At 42.5% G+C, this 20,265-nt stretch overlaps 1 protein-coding gene across 1 annotated transcript in view; it reads left to right on the top strand.

Annotated features, from left to right (window-relative positions):
• The window catches only part of LOC135561226 (protein shisa-9-like), a 44,620-nt gene extending 33,015 nt beyond the window's left edge, over positions 1–11,605 (top strand). Inside the window, exons 4-5 of the mRNA XM_065002489.1 lie at positions 4,794–4,898; positions 8,672–11,605. Coding sequence (XP_064858561.1) covers positions 4,794–4,898; positions 8,672–9,141 — 575 coding nt within the window. The 3' untranslated portion in view covers positions 9,142–11,605. The remainder of the gene's footprint in view (positions 1–4,793; positions 4,899–8,671) is intronic.
• The last annotated feature ends 8,660 nt before the right edge of the window (positions 11,606–20,265 follow it).

A 20,265-nucleotide genomic window follows, 5' to 3' on the forward strand; every position in this document is an offset into this window, starting at 1 on the left:
ACCTCACTGCTGAGACCGAGGCTGTCCCAGTCCCCCTGAGCTGAAGCTATCTCACACACTGGCCTCACTGCTGAGGCCGAGGCTGTCCCCATCCCCCTGAGCTCCAGCAGGTATATTTCACTGGTCACACCCAAAGCCTTTGGCCGCCTTTCCTTACAGTTCTCTTCTGCCAATGACTGGAACAAATCCTCTCACAAATCCCCTCACTAACTTTAACATCAGCTGTCAGAGCAGCTTACAGATCATTGCACCTGTACATAGCCCATCTGTAAATAGCTCACCCAACTACCTCATCCCCATTTGTTATAATTTATTATGCTCCTTTGCACCCCAGTATCTCTACTTGCGCATTCATCTTCTGCACATCTATCACTCCAGTGTTTAATTACTAAATTGTAATTATTTCACCACTATGGCCTATTTATTACCTTACCTCCCTAATCTTACTTCATTTGCACACACTGTACATATACTTTTCTATTGTGTTATTGACTGTACGTTTGGTTATTACATGTGTAACTCTGTGTTGTTTGTGTCTCACTGCTTTGCTTAATCTTAGCCAGGTCGCAGTTGTAAATGAGAACTTGTTCTCAACTTGAATACATGGTTAAATAAAGGTTAAATATATACACTGCTCAAAAAAATAAAGGGAACACTAAAATAACACATCCTAGATCTGAATGAATGAAATATTCTTATTAAATACTTTTTTCTTTACATAGTTGAATGTGCTGACAACAAAATCACACAAAAATTATCAATGGAAATCAAATTGATCAACCCATGGAGGTCTGGATTTGGAGTCACACTCAAAATTAAAGTGGAAAACCACACTACAGGCTGATCCAACTTTGATGTAATGTCCTTAAAGCAAGTCAAAAGGAGGCTCAGTAGTGTGTGTGGCCTCCGCGTGCCTGTATGACCTCCCTACAACGCCTGGGCATGCTCCTGATGAGGTGGCGGATGGTCTCCTGAGGGATTTCCTCCCATACCTGGACTAAAGCATCCGCCAACTCCTAGACAGTCTGTGGTACAACAGTGTATTGAGCGAGACATGATGTCCCAGATGTGCTCAATTGGATTCAGGTCTGGGAAACTGGCAGGCCAGTCCATAGCATCAATGCCCTCCTCTTGCAGGAACTGCTGACACACTCCAGCCATATGAGGTCTAGCATTGTCTTGCATTAGGAGGAACCCAGGGCCAACCGCACCAGCATATGGTCTCACAAGGGGTCTGAGGATCTCATCTCGGTACCTAATGGCAGTCAGGCTACCTCTGGTGAGCACATGGAGGGCTGTGCGGCCCCCCAAAGAAATGCCACCCCACACCATGACTGACCCACCGCCAAACCGGTCATGCTGGAGGATGTTGCAGGCAGCAGAACGTTCTCCACGGCGTCTCCAGACTCTGTCACGTATGTCACATGTGCTCAGTGTGAACCTGCTTTCATCTGTGAAGAGCACAGGGCGCCAGTGGCGAATTTGCCACTGGTGCCCAATCTTGGTGTTCTCTGGCAAATGCCAAACGTCCTGCACGGTGTTGGGCTGTAAGCACAACCCCCACCTGTGGACGTTGGGCCCTCATACCACCCTCATGAAGTCTGTTTCTGACCGTTTGAGCAGACACATGCACATTTGGGGCCTGCTGGAGGTCATTTTGCAGGGCTCTGGCAGTGCTGCTCCTGCTCCTCCTTGCACAAAGGAGGAGGTAGCGGTCCTGCTGCTGGGTTGTTGCCCTCCTACGGCCTCCTCCACGTCTTCTGATGTACTGGCCTGTCTCCTGGTAGCGCCTCCATGCTCTGGACACTACGCTGACAGACACATCAAACCTTCTTGCCACAGCTCGCATTGATGTGCCATCCTGGATGAGCTGCACTATCTGAGCCACTTGTGTGGGTTGTAGACTCCGTCTCATGCTACCACTGGAGTGAAAACACCGCCAGCATTCAAAAGTGACCAAAACATCAGCCAGGAAGCATAGGAACTGAGAAGTGGTCTGTGGTTACCACCTGCAGAACCACTCCTTTATTGGGGGTGTCTTGCTAATTGCCTTTAATTTCCACCTGTTGTCTATTTCATTTGCACAACAGCATGTGAAATTTATTGTCAATCAGTGTTGCTTCCTAAGTGGACAGTTTGATTTCACAGAAGTGTGATTGACTTGGAGTTACATTGTGTTGTTTAAATGTTCCCTTTATTTTTTTGAGCAGTGTATATATTTTTACATCTACACACAATACCACATAATGACAAAGCAAAAACAGCAAAAACCTTCAATATCACATTTAAATCAGTATTCAGACCTTTTACTCAGTACTTTGTTGAAGCACATATGCAGCGATTACAGCCTTGAGTCTTCTTGGGTATGACTCTACAAGCTTGGCACACCTGTATATGGGGAGTTTCTCCCATTCTTCTCTGCAGATCCTTTCAAGCTCTGCCAGGTTGGAGGGTTGAGCATCGCTGCACAGCTATTTTCAGTACTCTCCAGAGATTTGATTGGGTTCAATTCCGGGCTCTGGCTGGGCCACTCAAGGACATTCAGAGACTTGTCCCGAAGCTACTCCTGCGTTGTCTTGGCTGTGTGCTTAGGGTCATTGTCATGTTGGAAGGTGAACCTTTGCCACAGTCTGAGGTCCTGAGCGCTCTGCATCAAGGATCTCTCTGTACTTTGCTCCGTTAATCTTTGATTCGATCCTGACTAGGCTACCAGTCCCTGTCTCTGAAAAGCATCTCCACAGCTGCCACCGCCATGCTTCACCGTGAACATGGTGCCAGGTTTCCTCCAGACGTGACGCTTGGCATTCGATCTTGGTTTCCTCAGACCAGAGAATCTCCTTTCTCATGGTCTGAGAGACCTTTAGGTGCTGTTTGGCAAACTCCAAGCGGGCTGTCATGTGCCTTTTACTGAGGAGTGGCTTCCGTCTGGCCAGTCTACCACAAAAAGCTGATTGGTGGAGTGCTGCAGAGATGGTTGTCCTTCTGACAGGTTCTCCCATCTCCATAGAGGAACTCTGGAATTCTTGGTCACCTCCCTGACCAAGGCCGTTCTCCCCCAATTGCTCGGTTTGACTGGGTGGGCAGCTCTAGGAAGAGTCTTGGTGGTTCCAAACAGTGTTTGGAAAAAGTAGCCAATTGTCATTCTTGAGTCAAAGTAAAGATACCTTAAAAGAAAATTACTCAAGTAAAAGTGAATGTCACCCAGTAAAATACTACTTGAGTGAAAGTTTATAAGTATTTGGTTTTAAATATACTTAAGTATCAAATGTTAAAGGAAAATTATAAATAATAAAGCAAAGCAGGTGGGATCCTTTTTTTGTTTTTAAATGTACTGATAGCCAGGCACATGCTCCAACACTCAGACATAATTTACAAACAAAGCATGTGTTTAGTGAGTCTGCCAGATCAGAGGCAGTAGGGATGACCAGGGATGTTCTCTTGATAAGTGTGTGAATTAGACAATTTCCGTGTCCTGCATTCAGCGAGTACTTTTGGGTGTCAGGGAAAATGTATGGAGTACAAAGTACATCATTCTCTTTAGGAATGTAGTAAGTAAAAGTAAAAGTTGTCAAAATTATAAATAGTAAGGTAAAGTACCAATACCCCAAAAACTACTTAAGTAGTACTTTGAAGTATTTTTACTTAAGTACTTTACACCACTGGTTCCAAACTTCTTCCATTTAAGAATGATGGAGGACACTGTGTTCTTGGGGACCTTCAATGCTGCAGACATTTTTTGGTACCCTTTCCCAGATCTGTGCATCGACACAGTCCTGTCTCGAAACTCTACGGACAATTCCTTCGACCTCTTGGCTTGGTTTTTGCTCTGACATGCACTGTCAACTGTGGGACCTTATATAGACAGATGTGTGCCTTTCCTGATCATGTCCAATCAATTGAATTTACCACCGTTGGACTCCAATCAAGTTGTAGAAACATCTCAAGGATGATCAATGGAAACAGGATGCACCTCAGCTCAATTTCGAGTCTCATTGCAAAGAGTCTGAATACTTATATAAATAAGGTATTTCTGTTTTTTTATTTTTCGGACATTTGCAAAATTTTCTAAAAACCTGTTACGCTTTGTTGTTATGGGGTATTGTGTGTAGATTGCTAAGGAGTTTTTTGTATTTAATCTATTTTAGAAATAACACTATAACGTCACAAAATGTGAAGAAATTCAAGGGGTCTGAATACTTTCCGAAGGCACTGTATATATTGCAAACTGCGCTGGCATGCCTTGGCAATGTTGGTGTAACAGTACATCATAGTGAAAAACACTTGGGGATTTTTATGGTGATGTACCGGTATGTAGGAATGATCATGTGAGCCTACTGTCTGTGCTCATATAGGCTACTAACGGACCCCAGTTCTATGACCACTGGCCATGCAGGGTGTGAGATGGCTCTGCCCCTATGCAACCCCTGTGTCCCACTTTTCTTGTTCCCCCTGACAGCATGACAGATGCTGGGCCAGCAACGGTCATTGATGCAGTTTTTTTCTACTTAGTTTGTTTGTTCCATTGTTAATTAGTCACACCTCATTTAGCACTAGGGGCCACATCCTCCCTTGGCAAAACAGCACTTTGCAACAGGCAGTGTTGGGCTGTGATAGATCTGTGACAGATAGGGAAGAATAATTCTCAATCCCATCACAAATGTTAGGAGCATTTACATAGTATGCTGTCTGTACAATTGACAAATAAAGTGGTATTAATCTTATTACTAACTTTATTCTCTTTTTTTCTCTCCATCTCGCTCTCTCTTACTCTCTATTCTTCTTTCTCCCTACAGAGCACTACCACCTGAACAATTCATCCTTATACCCAGGAATGCCACACCCTCATAGCAACCTCAGTGGACTGGGCCTCAACAAGTACAACTCCCTCAGGGCTGTGGGTAAGGCCACACACACACTCACACGCACATGCATAAGCATAATGGACACAAACATGCGCGCACACACACATGCATAAACACACATTAACACACATATAAACATATGGACACACACATGCGGACACACATGCATTCTCACACACACACACACACACACACACACACACACACACACACACACACACACACACACACACACACACACACACACACACACACACACACACACACACACACACACACACACACACTGTGCACTCCAGGACATGCTGATCATAATCCAGACTGGCACTGTAACCTTTTCAAGCTGGCATCTGATGTGGTTTCGGCTCCCTTCATGGAAAAGACATATCATGAATGAAAGGAGATATCCTACTGGCAATACAGTCTCAGCGCTTTTCTGGAAAGTGTAGGTCAGATCCATATACACTCAGTGGCAGTTTATTAGGTTCACAAAAATGGTTTGCTCCTACAGGCAGACAGGCATCAAGCAGGCAGACAGGCATCAAGGCATTCAGTTACTGTTCGAGGTACTGCCGCTCATTCCGTTCACCAGCTCCGGAGGTCTACATCACCGGCCTTCTAGGCGTCACTGAACTGGATTCATTACCACCAACCCCGGACTGTCTTGTTTCATTACGCACACCTGGTTCCATTTCTCCCTGATTAGTATGTGTACATATGTGTCCTCTGTTCCCCTTTGTCCTTGTTGATTATTGTTTCCGTGTCCGTTGGTCTTGTGAGTACCTGTGCTGTGTTGTATTCGCTTGCGTGTTACCATGTTAGTGTGCACTTGTTATTATGTGTCACAGTCTTCGAGGAGTAGTGGGGTTGGAGTCAGGCGAGAGAGCAGAGGGTTCGGAAACCCGTATTTTATTCCGTTACAAACGGTCACGCCAAAATACTGGGCGCATAAAACTGATCGGCCCAACACAGGACCCAAACAGTCCGGAGAAAATAAAATACAAATACACATCCACACTCTAACAGAGGTACAATCCCGCACAAACCTAAGTGGGCCTAACAGGCTTAAATAGACATAAATCAAGAAACAAAAGGGACAGGTGCAACCAATAAGATCAAACGAACAGAAAAGGAAAAAGGGATTGGTGGCGGATAGTAGACCGGCGACGACTTCGGTGGGAGTCGTGACATTATGGGTCTCGTCCCGTGTATTTATTAGAGGTTTACACCTTGCTCTTTGTTTGGGTTACAGCCCAGTGTTATATGTATACGTATTTGTTTTGGGCTTCGTCTATTTAATGTTCATGACATAAGCTATTATGGGTAGAGAAATAAAAGCCCCTATTTCATATTCCTGCTCCTGTCTCCTATCATTATACAACGTGACATCGATTGCACGTTAGAATGGGCAAAACGAGTGACCTTAGCGACTGCGCGTGGCATGATCGGCGGTGCCAGGCGCACTGGTTCCAGTATCTCAAACGTCCAGCCCCCTGGTCTTTTCACGCGTGACAGTGTCTAGGCAGTGGTGGAAAAAGTTAAAGTAAAGATGATACTCTTTAATATAAAATTACTCAATAAATGTCACCCAATAAAATATTACTGGTTTTATATATACTTAAGTATCAAAAGTACATGTGATTGCTAATATATACTGAATTATCAAAGGTAAAAGTATAAATAATTTCATATTCCTTACATTAAGCTAACCAGACAAAACACTCCAACACTCCAACACCATCATTTACAAAGGAAGCATCTGTGTTTAGTGAGTCCACCAGATCAGAGGCAGTAGGGATGACCAGGGATGTTCTCTTGATAAGTGCGTGAATTGGACCATTTTCCTGTCCTGCTAAGCATTCAAATGTAACGAGTACTTTTGAGTGTCAGGGAAAATGTATGGAGTAAAAAGTACATTATTTTCTTCAAGAATGTAGTGAAGTAAAAGTTGTCAAAAATAGAAATAGTACAGATGCCCCAAAAAACTACTTAAGTAGTACTTTAAAGAATTTTTATTTAAGTACTTTACATCACTGTGTCTAAAGGTTACATAGAACGGTGCGACAAACAAAAAACAACTAGTCAGTGAAGTCCTGTGGGCGAAAACATCTTGTTTATGAGAATGGTCGAAGTAGAATGGCAAGAATCGTGTAAGCTAACAGGCGGGCCACAAACAGACAAATAATGGCGCAGTGCAACAGTGGTGTGCAGAACAGCATCTCGGAAAGCACAACTTGGACTATTATAGCAGACGACCACACCGGGTTCCACTCCTATCAGCTAAAAACAAGAAGCGGCTCCAGTGGGCATGCGATCACCAACACTGGACAATTGAGTGGAAAAACATAATCTGGTCTGACGAATCTCGGTTCCTGTTGCGTCATGCTGATGCCAGTCAGGATTTGGCATAGGCAGCATGAGTCCATGGCCCCATCCTGCCTGGTGTCAATGGTTACAGGCTGGTGGTGCTGGTGTAATGGTGTGGGACATTTTTCCCTGGCACGTTTGTTCCCTTGATACCAATTGAGCAACATTTGAATGCCACACCTTGTAGAATCCATGCCTCGAATAATTCAGGTTGTTCTGGAGGCAAAAAAGGGGTCCAGCCCGGTAGTAGATGGGTGTACCCAATAAACTGGCCACTGAATGTATATACACAGTGTATGGTTCTGGTGAAGGTCATGTAAACCAGGGTTTCCCAAACCCTGGGTGCACGTTTTGTTAATTTCCTTAGGACTACACAGCTGATTCAAATAATCAAAGCTTGATGTTGAGTAAGTTATTTGAATCAGCTGTGTTGGGCAAAAACCAAAACATGCACCCAGGAGCTACAGTGATGTTGTGGTACAGACTGGCAGATCATGAACTTGGGAGATAGAAATATTAAAGTCGCACACTCTATACTATTCACAGTAATGTATTATTTTGTGTCTGAAACAACATTATGGCAGTGTGTTGGGACAGAACACACCATTCACACCGACAGACTGAAGAGAAATACAGCAATGGACAGGGAACAGAATCTCTGTCACTCCACAATCTACTTTTCAGGCATAAAGGGATGATTCACTGACTAGAGTGGAATGGAAAGTATTGCACTCTGAATTCCTCTCAGAAACATTCGCTCTTTCTCTCTTAGATTTCTCTCTCTCTCTAATGAGTATCCAGGCATTACACACATACATATTGCCTGGCAGATAATGCTGATCCGACCTGACAGAGGTCACACGTACACACATAGACACACACACACACGTATATAAACGTATGTAGGAACACACATACTGTACATATGTACAGGCAGACACTTGATTATTATATATTTTTATGAAAATCCTTCCTGAATTGAAATGGAATTGACACCAACTCTGGTGCTTCATTCAAAACCAAAAGCATCATCTGTGTGAAAGGGGCATCATGACTTCAACCCACAGCTCAGAGAGAACAGAACGTCATTGACGTGTTCATGGAGAGAGACAGAACAATACATTCACGAGAGCACACACACAAAGTGAGCAGGACAGGGTTAGGAGTGTGTATGCCTGAGGGATCGGGGTTCTGGAAGCACTGACCTCACTGCTAAGACCGAGGCTGTCCCCGTCCCCCTGAGCTGACCGAGGCTGTCCCCGTCCCCCTGAGCTGAAGCTACCTGACACACTGGCCTCCCAGTGGCCACCCTATTTATAACACAAACTTCCAGGATTATTACAGTCAAGTATTTTAGTTTTTTTTCTGAAATCAGGGCCTCTTCTTAGACAGTTGACAGTTAACTACAGGCCACTAACTCTCTTCTCTCTTGTCTGCTGCAGCGGACACTGCCTCTAGGGGATACTATAAGAGCTACCCTTTGATGGACTTCTCCCAGTACCAGGCAGCTCCAGCCTTCCAGCCCATCTCCCTGCACCCCAAGGACAAGTCCTACCTTCACCAGGACCACCACCAGCTCCCCACCCACCACAACCTCCACGCCCCCCTCTCCATCTCCATCCCCCAGAGCCACCCGGAGAGGTCCCGCCTGTCCAAGACCACCAGCCACCCCCTGTTCTCTAGCTCGGCCTTGAAAGCCTGGGACACCAGTGGACACTACGTCCAGAGGCAGGCCTCCCAGCCTGGGCACATCTCAGCCCATCAGCATGCCTATTCCACCAGGAGACTGCACAGCGTAGAGAATTTCCCGGAGATGTTCAACCACCCTGTGTCATACGGCCACCCATCCTCCTACCACCACACCAGGCATAAGAGCTATTCCACCAACAGCAAGACAGAGGTCACTGTCTGAGAATGGAGCTCTGAGTTCCTCTGTACCTACAATGATACAGAAACAGATACAAAAATGTACAGGATAGAGAGGAGTGTCTAAAAGTGTTTAAAAGATACTGGATGAAGGGGGGTTAAAAGATAGGGCAACAATGCATCAGCATCGCCGTCCACCACCATGACTCAAGTACAATAACTGAACCACAAAGATCCCCAAGACATTGATAATGCAAGAGAAACACTGTCGCTCTCGGAACACCTCTGAGCCTCTCGGTCTCTATGTCTACCACAACTCCTTGTTGCTCGGAACCTTTCTTTAACTCTACCACATCTCTCCTTGCATTCTTCTCTGATCTTGTTCTTTCGCCTATATCCTCTATTTCCCACTCCCACAGCTCCCCCCTCTCTCAGCCCTTAGAAGCGCTGTGTTCAGGCCTTTAGAGGGATGATGGCACCCCCGGGGCCACATTAACTCGACAGGGACAATGCCATCCTCACGTCAGCTCCAATCAGCCTCCGCCCCAGCGCAAGACAGAGAGAGAGAGAGGGAGAGAGACAGGTAGGGAGATAGTGGGAAATCACTCTAGGGATCTTTAGAGGAAAGCCGGATGACAGGAGTGGACAAAGTATATATGTACAGATTTTTCTTCCCTGGGGGTGAAATGAAGGAGTCATTGTGGATCTGGAGACTGTATAGCCTGGGTGCCAGTCTGTTTCTGCTCTCTTGCCAACTCCTTATGGAATTGTCATGGCTTGACAATGACAATGGAGTAGGCAATGGCACAAACAGATCTGGGACCAGGCTAGAGACTGGGTCTTGGTGGAATGTTTATGAGTGCGTGTGAGTATGTGAGGACACACTGGGCTGTCAGTGTAAGTGAATTCGCTGCGGCATCTCAGACCCCAGAGGAGGTCTTCCGTGTTTTCCCCTGATGCACGGACAGTAAAGGGCACAGACAAGAGCTCTAGAGGTGTTGCTAAGGCTACCAGACTCTCTTTAAATGGCAATGGATGTACCCTATTCTACAAGTGGTGCATCTATTTGTTTACCAGGACTATGATTAACCACTGAGGTAGAATAAAGAAACAAAACTATTGTTGAAAAGTAGGATACTTGTACATGACTAAATGACACATAACAGGCAGGGGACTAGTGATAGCAGCATCTTTGGTCAGGTGCAGTAGTTCTAAAACCCAGACAATGGTGCAGAAATGTGTAAGGACCAATGAAGTCTAATCGACGCTACGGTCTCTCGGAAGGTATTGGGTTGAGCACAAACTCACCCTAAAGAGGTACACACATGTAGTCTTGTAGGACCATCCTGCGATCTAGCAAGATCAGGATGGCCATACGAGGCTAACACACATGGCCAATGTACTAGCTGCACACTTCAGATTAAACCACTTCCAGAAGTGCTAATGCTAATGAAGGCAATGAATACAACTAAACTCTTTACATGAGTCATGATCATGATGCATTACTACCCCTTACCTCGCACATCCCTACCCTTCCTCCTTTTCGACAAGTAGTCTAACGTTTAAGAGTGTGTGCGCCAGTAACCGAAAGGTCACTGGTTCAAATCCCCAAGCCGACTAGATGAAAAATATGTCAATGTGCCCTTGAGCAAGGCACTTAACCCTAATTGTGCCTGTAAGTCACTCTGAATAAATGACTAACATGTAATCTTCTCTCTATTCCTCCTCATCTTCTCTCTATTCCTCCTCTACCATTTTCTAATCAGCTCCTCTCCAGTTGTAACCGTAGCCTTCTTTCATCTCTTCCCTCTCTCGGCTCTCTCATCAAGTCTCTATTCACCCCATCTTTTGGAGAGCTATTTTCTTTCTCATTCCCTCCCAATCACTCGCTCATGTTCCATCTGTTCTCTGGCTCTAGGCGGTGTAACTGATAGTCCTTTGGACCCCTGCTCTGTTTCCCAGTCCCATCACCCCACGTCCCACAGCCCCAGAATGCAGGTTTGCTTGCGTGTGTATGTATGTGTTTCAGGGCAGTGGGCTGAGACAAGGGCATGTGTACTCTCACATGAACATGATTGAAACTACCAGACACTGTTTAAATGACTCTCGCGCCAATAGCAGCTTTTAAAACAAATGTTTTGACGACAAGAACAGAAAACAGACCCATTTTCAGCTAAGTTTTCCACTGAATGCTTCCTGTCCTCAACTGAAAACCGAACATAGCCTATGCAATGCCAAACCTGTAACACTGTATCAACATCAACACGCTAGCATTACACCCTCACAACAAATTGTAAGATACCACCACCACAATGACTACCGCAACTGGTCATAACCATGTCATAACAGCTGACATAACTTGCCATAACATGTCATAATGGTCATAACACTGTCATGACCCATCTATTTTCACCTGTTGTGATATATATTGTGTTATTTTATGGCTGGTTATGACACCTACATACGAAACCCACATTTTTTTCAATTTCTTAAAATGCGTTTTAAAATCCTTTGTTGTTGTAATGTATTCATTAAAGTCATGTTTAAAAAATATATATTTTAAATAACTTGTAGAAAATACACTTTGTGTCATGAAGCATTCTGGCCACCCTGTGTCACTTTACTTGGACTAAGAAAATACAAAGAGTGAAGAGTGCAAAGATGTCATCAAGACAAAGGGTGGCTACTTTGAAGAATCTCAAATATAAAACAAATTTTGATTTGTTTAACACTTTTTTGGTTACTACATGATTCCATATGTGTTATTTCTTAGTTTTGATGTCTTCACTATTATTCTAGAATGTAGAAAATAGTACAAATAAAGAAAAACCCAGGAATGGGTAGGTGTGTCCAAACTTTTGACTGGTACTGTATATATACAGTTGAAGTCGGAAGTTTACATACACTTAGGTTGGAGTCATTTTTCAACCACTCCACAAATTTCTTGTGAACAAACTATAGTTTTGGCAAGTCGGTTAGTACATCTACTTTGTGCATGACACAAGTAACTTTTCCAGCAATTGTTTACAGACAGATTATTTCACTTATAATTCACTGTATCACAATTCCAGTGGGTCAGAAGTTTACATACACTAAGTTGACTGTGCCTTCAAACAGTTTGGAAAATTCCAGAAAATGATGTCATGGCTTTAGAAGCCTCTGATAGGCTAATTGGAGGTGTACCTGTGGATGTATTTCAAGGCCTACCTTCACACTCAGTGCCTCTTTGCTTGACATCATGGGAAATTCAAAAGAAATCAGCCAAGACCTCAGAAAATAAATTGTAGACCTCCACAAGTCTGGTTCATCCTTGGGAGCAATTTCCAAATGCCTGAAGGTACCACGTTCGTCTGTACAAACAATAGAATGCAAGTATAAACACCATGGGACCACGCAGCTGTCATACTGCTCAGGAAGGAGACACGTTCTGTCTCCTAGAGATGAACGTACTTTGGTGCGAAAAGTGCAAAACAATCCCAGAACAACAGCAAAGGAACTTGAAGATGCTGGAGGAATGCTGGAGGGAAACAGTAAAATAAAATACATCATATATCGACATAACCTGAAAGGCCGCTCAGCAAGGAAGAAGCCACTGCTCTAAAACCGCTATAAAAAAGCCAGACTACGGTTTGCAACTGCACATGGGGACAAAGATCGTACTTTTTGGAGAAATGTCCTCTGGTCTGATGAAACAAAAATAGAACTGTTTGGTCATAATGATCGTCGTCATGTTTGGAGGAAAAAGGGGGAGCCTTGCAAGCCGAAGAACACCATCCCAACCGTGAAGCACGGGGGTAGCAGCATCATGTTGTGGGGGTGCATTGCTGCAGGAGGGACTGGTGCAATTCACAAAATAGATGGCATCATGAGGAAAGAAAATTATGTGGATATATTGAAGCAATATCTCAAGACATCAGTCAGGAAGTTGAAGCTTGGTCGCAAATGGGTCTTCCAAATGGACAATGACCCCAAGCATACTTCCAAAGTTGTGGCAAAATGGCTTAAGAACAACAAAGTCAAGGTATTGGAGTGGCCATCACAAAGCCCTGACCTCAATCCTATAGAAAATTTGTGGGCAGAACTGAAAAAGCGTGTGCGAGCAAGGAGGCCTACAAACCTGTCTGAGTTACATCATCTCTGTCAGGAGGAATGGGCCAAAATTCACCCAACTTATTGTGGGAAGGTTGTGGAAGGCTACCCTAAACGTTTGACCCAAGTTAAAGAATTTAAAGGCAATGCTACCAAATACTATTTGAGTGTATGTAAACTTCTGACCCACTGGGAATGTGATGAAAGAAATAAAAGATTAAATAAATCATTCTCTCAACTATTATTCTTTATTTTTCAAATAAAGTGGTGACCTAAGACAGGGAATTTTTACAAGGATTAAATGTCAGGAATTGTGAAAAACTGAGTTTAAATGTAGTTGGCTGAGGTGTATGTTAACTTCCGACTTCAACTGTATATAACATAAACCTACTGTTGATACGTAGGCTATGAAGTAATGGAATATTTTGCTTTGTGTGTAGGTTTTGTGGGTTTTGACACTTCTGTACGAGTCATAACCAGCCATAAAATAACTACCGTGGTAGGTTTTGTGGGTTTTCACACTCTTATGTATGTGTCATAACCAGCCATAAAATTACTACCGTGGTAGATTTTGTGGGTTTTCACACTCTTATGTAGGTGTCATAACCAGCCATAAAATAACTACCGTGGTAGGTTTTGTGGGTTTTGACACTTCTGTACGAGTCATAACCAGCCATAAAATAACTACCGTGGTAGGTTTTGTGGGTTTTCACACTCTTATGTATGTGTCATAACCAGCCATAAAATTACTACCGTGGTAGGTTTTGTGGGTTTTCACACTCTTATGTAGGTGTCATAACCAGCCATAAAATAACTACCGTGGTAGGTTTTGTGGGTTTTCACACTCTTATGTAGGTGTCATAACCAGCCATAAAATAATGCAATGTCACAACAGGTTTAAACATGTGTCATGACAGTGTTATGATCATATTATGACAGGTTATGTCAAACGTTATGACATTATGACATGGTTATGACTGTGTAATGAGGCTGTTTCAATTTGAAAGCTGTTACCATGCAACATAACACAACATGAGTGAGGCAAAAACTGTGCACGCAGCACACACTGGTGACGGTGGTCAATAGGGACTAGAAAGGTTGAAGCAATATAAATAATTATTCATATTTCAGCATTTAAATCAATGTTTTTACCGTTGAATGAAGTGCTTCCAACCTTTTCTATTATGACACCATGCATTTTTCCAAACCTTGTACTTACCGTAAGAGTAGGGGTGTTAACCCCGGTGTCCTGGCTAAATTACCAATCTGACCCTCATGCCACCTAATGATCCCCAGCTTTCAATTTGCTCATCCATCCCCCTTCACTCCCCTGTAACTATTCCCCAGGTCGTTGCTATGAATGAGAATGTCTTCTCAGGCAACTTACCTGGGAAAAAAAATAAGAACGTACAGGAAATACTTTGCTTTATGTTATGTTGGGATAAATGTATGACACACAGTGAGCTCCAAAAGTATTGGGACAACAAATATTTGGTTATCTTGGCTTAGTACTCTAGCACTTTGGTTGTGAAATGATACTATGACTATAAGGTTAAAGTGCAGACTGTCAGCTTTAATTTGAGGGTTTAATACATCCATATCGGGTGAACCGTTTAGAAATTACAGCACTTTCTGTATATAGTCCCTTCATTTTAGGGGACTAAAAGTAGTGAAAAGTGAAGTATTTGGTCCCATTTTCATCGCACGCAATGACTACATCAAGCTTGTGACTCTACAAATTTGTTGGACGAATTGGCTGTTTGTTTGGTTGTTTCAGATTATTTTGTATCCAATAGAAATGAATATACCTAACTGAAAGCGCGAACCATCGCATTTAACAATGAAAAAAGGTGACTGGGAATATTGGTGAATACAAACAGTGTTGAAGTCCTGGACTTCCTGACGGGCCGCCCCCAGGTGGTGAAGGTAGGAAACAACACCTCCACTTCGCTGATCCTCAACACTGGGGCCCCACAAGGATGTGTGCTCAGCCCACTCCTATACTCGTCGTTTACCCATGACTGCGTGGCCATGCACGCCTCCAACTCAATCATCAACTTTACAGACGACATAACAGCCTGATTACCAACAATGACGAGAGCCTACAGGGAGGAGGTGAGGGCCCCGGGAGTGTGGTGCCAGGAAAATAACCTCTCCCTCAACGTCAATAAAACAAAGGAGATGATCGTTGACTTCAGGAAACAGCAGAGGGAGCACCCCCTCATCCACATTGATGGGGCCGCAGTGGAGAAGGTGGAAAGCTTCAAGTTCCTCTGCGTACACATCACTGACAAACTGAAATGGTTCACTCACACAGACAGTGTGGTGAAGAAGGCGCAACGAACCTCTTCAACCTCAGAAGGCTGAAGAAATTTGGCTTGACACCTAAAACCCTCACAAACAGGTGCATCAAAGCTGGGACCGAGAGACATCTATCTCAAGGCCATCAGACTGTTAAATAGCCATCACTAGCACATTAGAGGCTGCTGCCCTATATACATAGATTTGAAATCACTGGCCACTTTAATAATGGAACATTAGTCACTTTAATAATGTTTACATATTTTGCATTACTTATCTCATATGTAAATACTGTATTGTATACTATTCTACTGTATCTTAGTCTATGCCGCTCTGACACTGCTTGCCCAAATATTTATGTATTCTTAATTCCATTCCTTTACTTTAGATTTGTGTGTATTGTTGTGAAATTTTTAGATATTACTTGTTAGCTATTACTGCAGTGTTGGAGCTAGAAACACAATAATTTTCACTACAGCCGCAATAACATCTGCTAAACACGTGTATGTGACAAATAAAATTTGATTTTATAAATAAATAATGTAGTCATTTTGGAGTCACTTTTATTGTAAATAATAATAGAAAGTTTCTAAACAATTCTACATTAATGTGCACGCTACCATGATCACTCATTATTATTCATGAATTTGTAGAGTCACAAGCTTGATGTAGTCAGTGTGTGCTATGAATATGGGACCAAATACCTAACTTTTTCTACTTTAATATGCACAAGTGAATTAGTCCAAATACTTTTGGTCCCCTAAAATGGGGGGACTATGTACAAAAAGTGCTGTGATTTCATTTCACCTGATATGGATGAAAATACCCTCAAATTAAAGCTGACAGTCTGCATTTGAACATTTTAGTCAATGTATAATTTCAATTCCAAAGTGCTGCTACTTTTGTAGCTCACTGTATAAATGTATGTATTCTTGTACGCGTAAATTATATTTGATGGGCAATACATGACTTACAGATCATACCAAATTATAGGTTTTATAGTGAGAAGAAATCTGAAAATCATGTGTTCAGCTGTAAATGTCAATAATATGATTTTTATGTATATGTTATGAGATGTGATGGAGTTTTAATATTTGGTTTGCACAAGGGCTTTATGATCTGAGAAAATATATATATTTCATTTGATAGTTTATTGAATTGCAGTTGATCTCTCAGACTAGTCCACTGTGATGTGACCAAATCAGCTGGATTTTCCACATAGAATGTCACTCTGATAAAATGGAGGCCATTGAAATCTATGCTCATAAAAAAGTGTGAAAGGTAGATATATTTCTGATGAGTAAACCCAGGGTTACCAGGGGTAAATTGTGACAGAACGCAGTGGAATGAATTTCCTGTTTCTATTGGGAATTACCATAATGGAATAACAACCAATTTAACCCATGTGAATTTCAATCCATCTATTCACTGCATATAAGCATATAAGCTGTACATAACATTGAACCCAGAGTAGGCCACTAAAAACATGTATTTCCATTCAAATATGAGTCTCACTGTACTGTTGTATGGGCATCATACTGTATGCAGATCTGGGAATGGGAGCTACATTAGTATCCATTATTTTCTAAAGTAAGATCTGTCTTGTTGACAATGTGGGTTTGGTAATAGGAGACATAATACTTCCACATACAGATGATACAGTTCCCCTTTAGGACTGTGATGTCTAGGACTGTGATGCTTAGTTGTAAATCCAAGGCTGGCTCTTACTGCAGTGCTTGTAGTAGCAAAGCTGTGACCAGCTGAAGACTGAATCAACAGCCTAGTTTGGTACACAAAAAGACAACTAGACCAATGCATAACTCCTTATATGAATATACCTACTTCAGTCAAACGTATACAGTGCAGTATTAAATGTACAATATACTATGACCAAACATAATTATCTGATATAAGTGTGATATGTGTACGCTATTATGTGCTGAATAAGACCAAACTACTTATTTGTGTCTGTACATACTGTATATGGAAATGTTCTTTGTTGAGGACTGTTTAAGTTTTCGTTAACATTGACTTTTCAGATGAAATATTATGGAACAAAGGTTTAAATGTCTCTCTCAAAAGAGACCTTCTTAAGTGTTATTTGTATAACTTGATAAAACTTTTTTTTTTAAACACGGGTGTGTTTCATGTTTATAGCTCTATTCATTTGTCACAGCTGACAAAAGAAAGAGGGAGGGAAGAAAATAAAGCATTGCTCCTAAGACTCCTTGCTCACAAAAGCCAAGAGGAGTCTACACACCCTCAAGCTGCTGACATTTTTCACACAGGTTATTGTTTTTTCCCCCTCAATTCTGTGTTCCCTGACGTGTGTGTGTGTGTGTAGAGTAATGTCACAGAACAATGAGCCAGATGTTTGACCGAAATCTGAAGCATCCGGTTGGTATTTCCTCTCACCACCAAATATGGTGATGAGAGGCAGTCCAGTGGCCGGCAGTTGGAGAAGATTGATTTTTTTTAGCGAGCAGAGTGGAATACATTTTTTAGACTTTACCCTTTGTCAGTTTCAAAAACATTGCATGTTTTGGAGTGCAAGGGCGAATTGAGTTATTGCACACGTGCATTTCACATACTAGGCGTTCCCTAAAGGAAATATGCAAATACATGCTAGAATGCACCAATAGGATCTCGCTAGCTTGTGCTTGGCTCTACCCACCTCCTTGCTAGTTCTGACCACTATGATTAATTTGCTTGCATTGGAAAGAGGCTTTGGTCTATCTTGGGTATAACAAATCGTTGGTAAAGTGTTGTCCAGAGTGGACTCGAGACAGGAAATGAGAAAATCTGAAACTAGAAAACCAACATCCCCACCATGTGGACATTCTGGGTATTATTCATCAAAAGCACTTACCAGTATCACTCAATAAGTATCTTACACACCAGTGGTTCCCAAACTTTTTCTAGTCCCATACCCCTTCAAATATTCAACCTCCAGCTGCGTACCCCCTCTAGCACCAGGGTCACCACACTCACAAATGTTGTTTTTTTGCCATCATTGTAAGCCTGCCACACACACACACTATACGATACATTTATTAAACATAAAAATGAGTGCAAGTTGTCGTCACAACCCGGCTTGTGGGAAGTGACAAAGAGCTCTTATAGGACCAGGGCAGAAATAATGATATAATAATAATCAATCATTTTGTTCTTTATTTAACCATCTTACATATAAAACCTTATTTGTTCATCGAAAATTGTGAATAACTCACCACAGGTTAATGAAAAGGGTGTGCTTGAAAGGATGCACATAACTCTGCAATGTTGGGTTGTATTAGAGTCTGTCTTAAATAATTTTCCACACACAGTCTGTGTTTGTATTTAGTTTTCATGCTAGTGAGGGCCGAGAATCCACTCTCACATAGGTACGTGGTTGCAAAGGGCATCAGTGTCTTAACAGCACGATTTGCCAAGGCAGGATACTCGAAGCGCAGCCCAATCCAGAAATCTATAAATGGCTTCTGATTAAATTCAATTTTCACAGAACCGCTTGTTGCAATTTTGATGAGGCTCTCTTGTTCAGATATCGGTAAGTGGACTGGAGGCAGGGCATGAAAGGGATAATGAATCCAGCTGTTTGTGTCATCTGTTTCAGGAAAGTACCTGTGTAATTGCGCACCCAACTCACTCAGGTGCTTCGCTACATCACATTTGACATTGTCCGTAAGCTTGAGTTAATTTGCGCACAAAAAATCATACAATAATGGAAAGACCTGTGTATTGTCCTTGTTAATGCAGACAGAGAAGAGCTCCAACTTCTTAATCATAGCCTCAACTTTGTCCCGCACATTGAATATAGTTGCTGAGAGTCTCTGTAATCCTAGATTCAGATCACTCAGGCGGGAAAAAACATTACCCAAATAGGCCAGTTGTGTGAGAAACTCATCGTTATACCAACATAATCCGTTTTGTCACCAAAGCCCCATATACCACCCACCACTGCGACCTGTATGCTCTCGTCGGCTGGCCCTCGTTACATATTCGTCGCCAGTCCCACTGGCTCCAGGTCATCTATAAGTCTTTGCTAGGTAAAGCTCCACTTTATCTCAGCTCACTGGTCACCATAACACCCATCGGTAGCACGCGCACCAGCAGGTATATCTCACCGGTCATCCCCAAAGCCAACACATCTTTGGCCACCTTTCCTTTCAGTTCTCTGCTGCTAATGACTGGAACGAATTGCAAAAATCGCTGAAGTTGGAGACATATCTCCCTCACTAACTTTAAGCATCAGCTATCTGAGCAGCTTACCGATCGCTGCAGCTGTACACAGCCCATCTCTAAATAGCCCATCCAACTACCTACCTCATCCCCGTATTGTTTTTATTTACTTTTTTTGGGCTCTTTTGCACACCAGTACAACATCATCATCTGCACATCTATAATTCCAGTGTTAATTTGCTCAATTGTAATTACTCTGCTAATATGGCCTATTTATTGCCTTACTCCATTTGCACACACTGTATATAGATTTTTCTATTGTGTTATTGACTGTACTTTTGTTTATCCCACGTGTAACTCTGTGTTGTTTTTGTCACACTGCTTTATATTGGCAAGGTTGCAGTTGTAAATGAGAACTTGTTCTCAACTGGCCTAGCTGGTTAAATAAAAAATAAAAATCTCATTTTTATTTGGCGTACCCAAGACGCATTGTACCCCAGTTTGGGAATACCTGTTACACACCATCATATAATGTAGTATGGTCTCCCACTAATCACTGGCTGAATAGATATTTCTGGGTGAATAAACTACCTGTACAAAA

This window comes from Oncorhynchus nerka, linkage group LG16, assembly GCF_034236695.1.
Source record: "Oncorhynchus nerka isolate Pitt River linkage group LG16, Oner_Uvic_2.0, whole genome shotgun sequence".
Lineage (NCBI taxonomy): Eukaryota > Metazoa > Chordata > Actinopteri > Salmoniformes > Salmonidae > Oncorhynchus > Oncorhynchus nerka.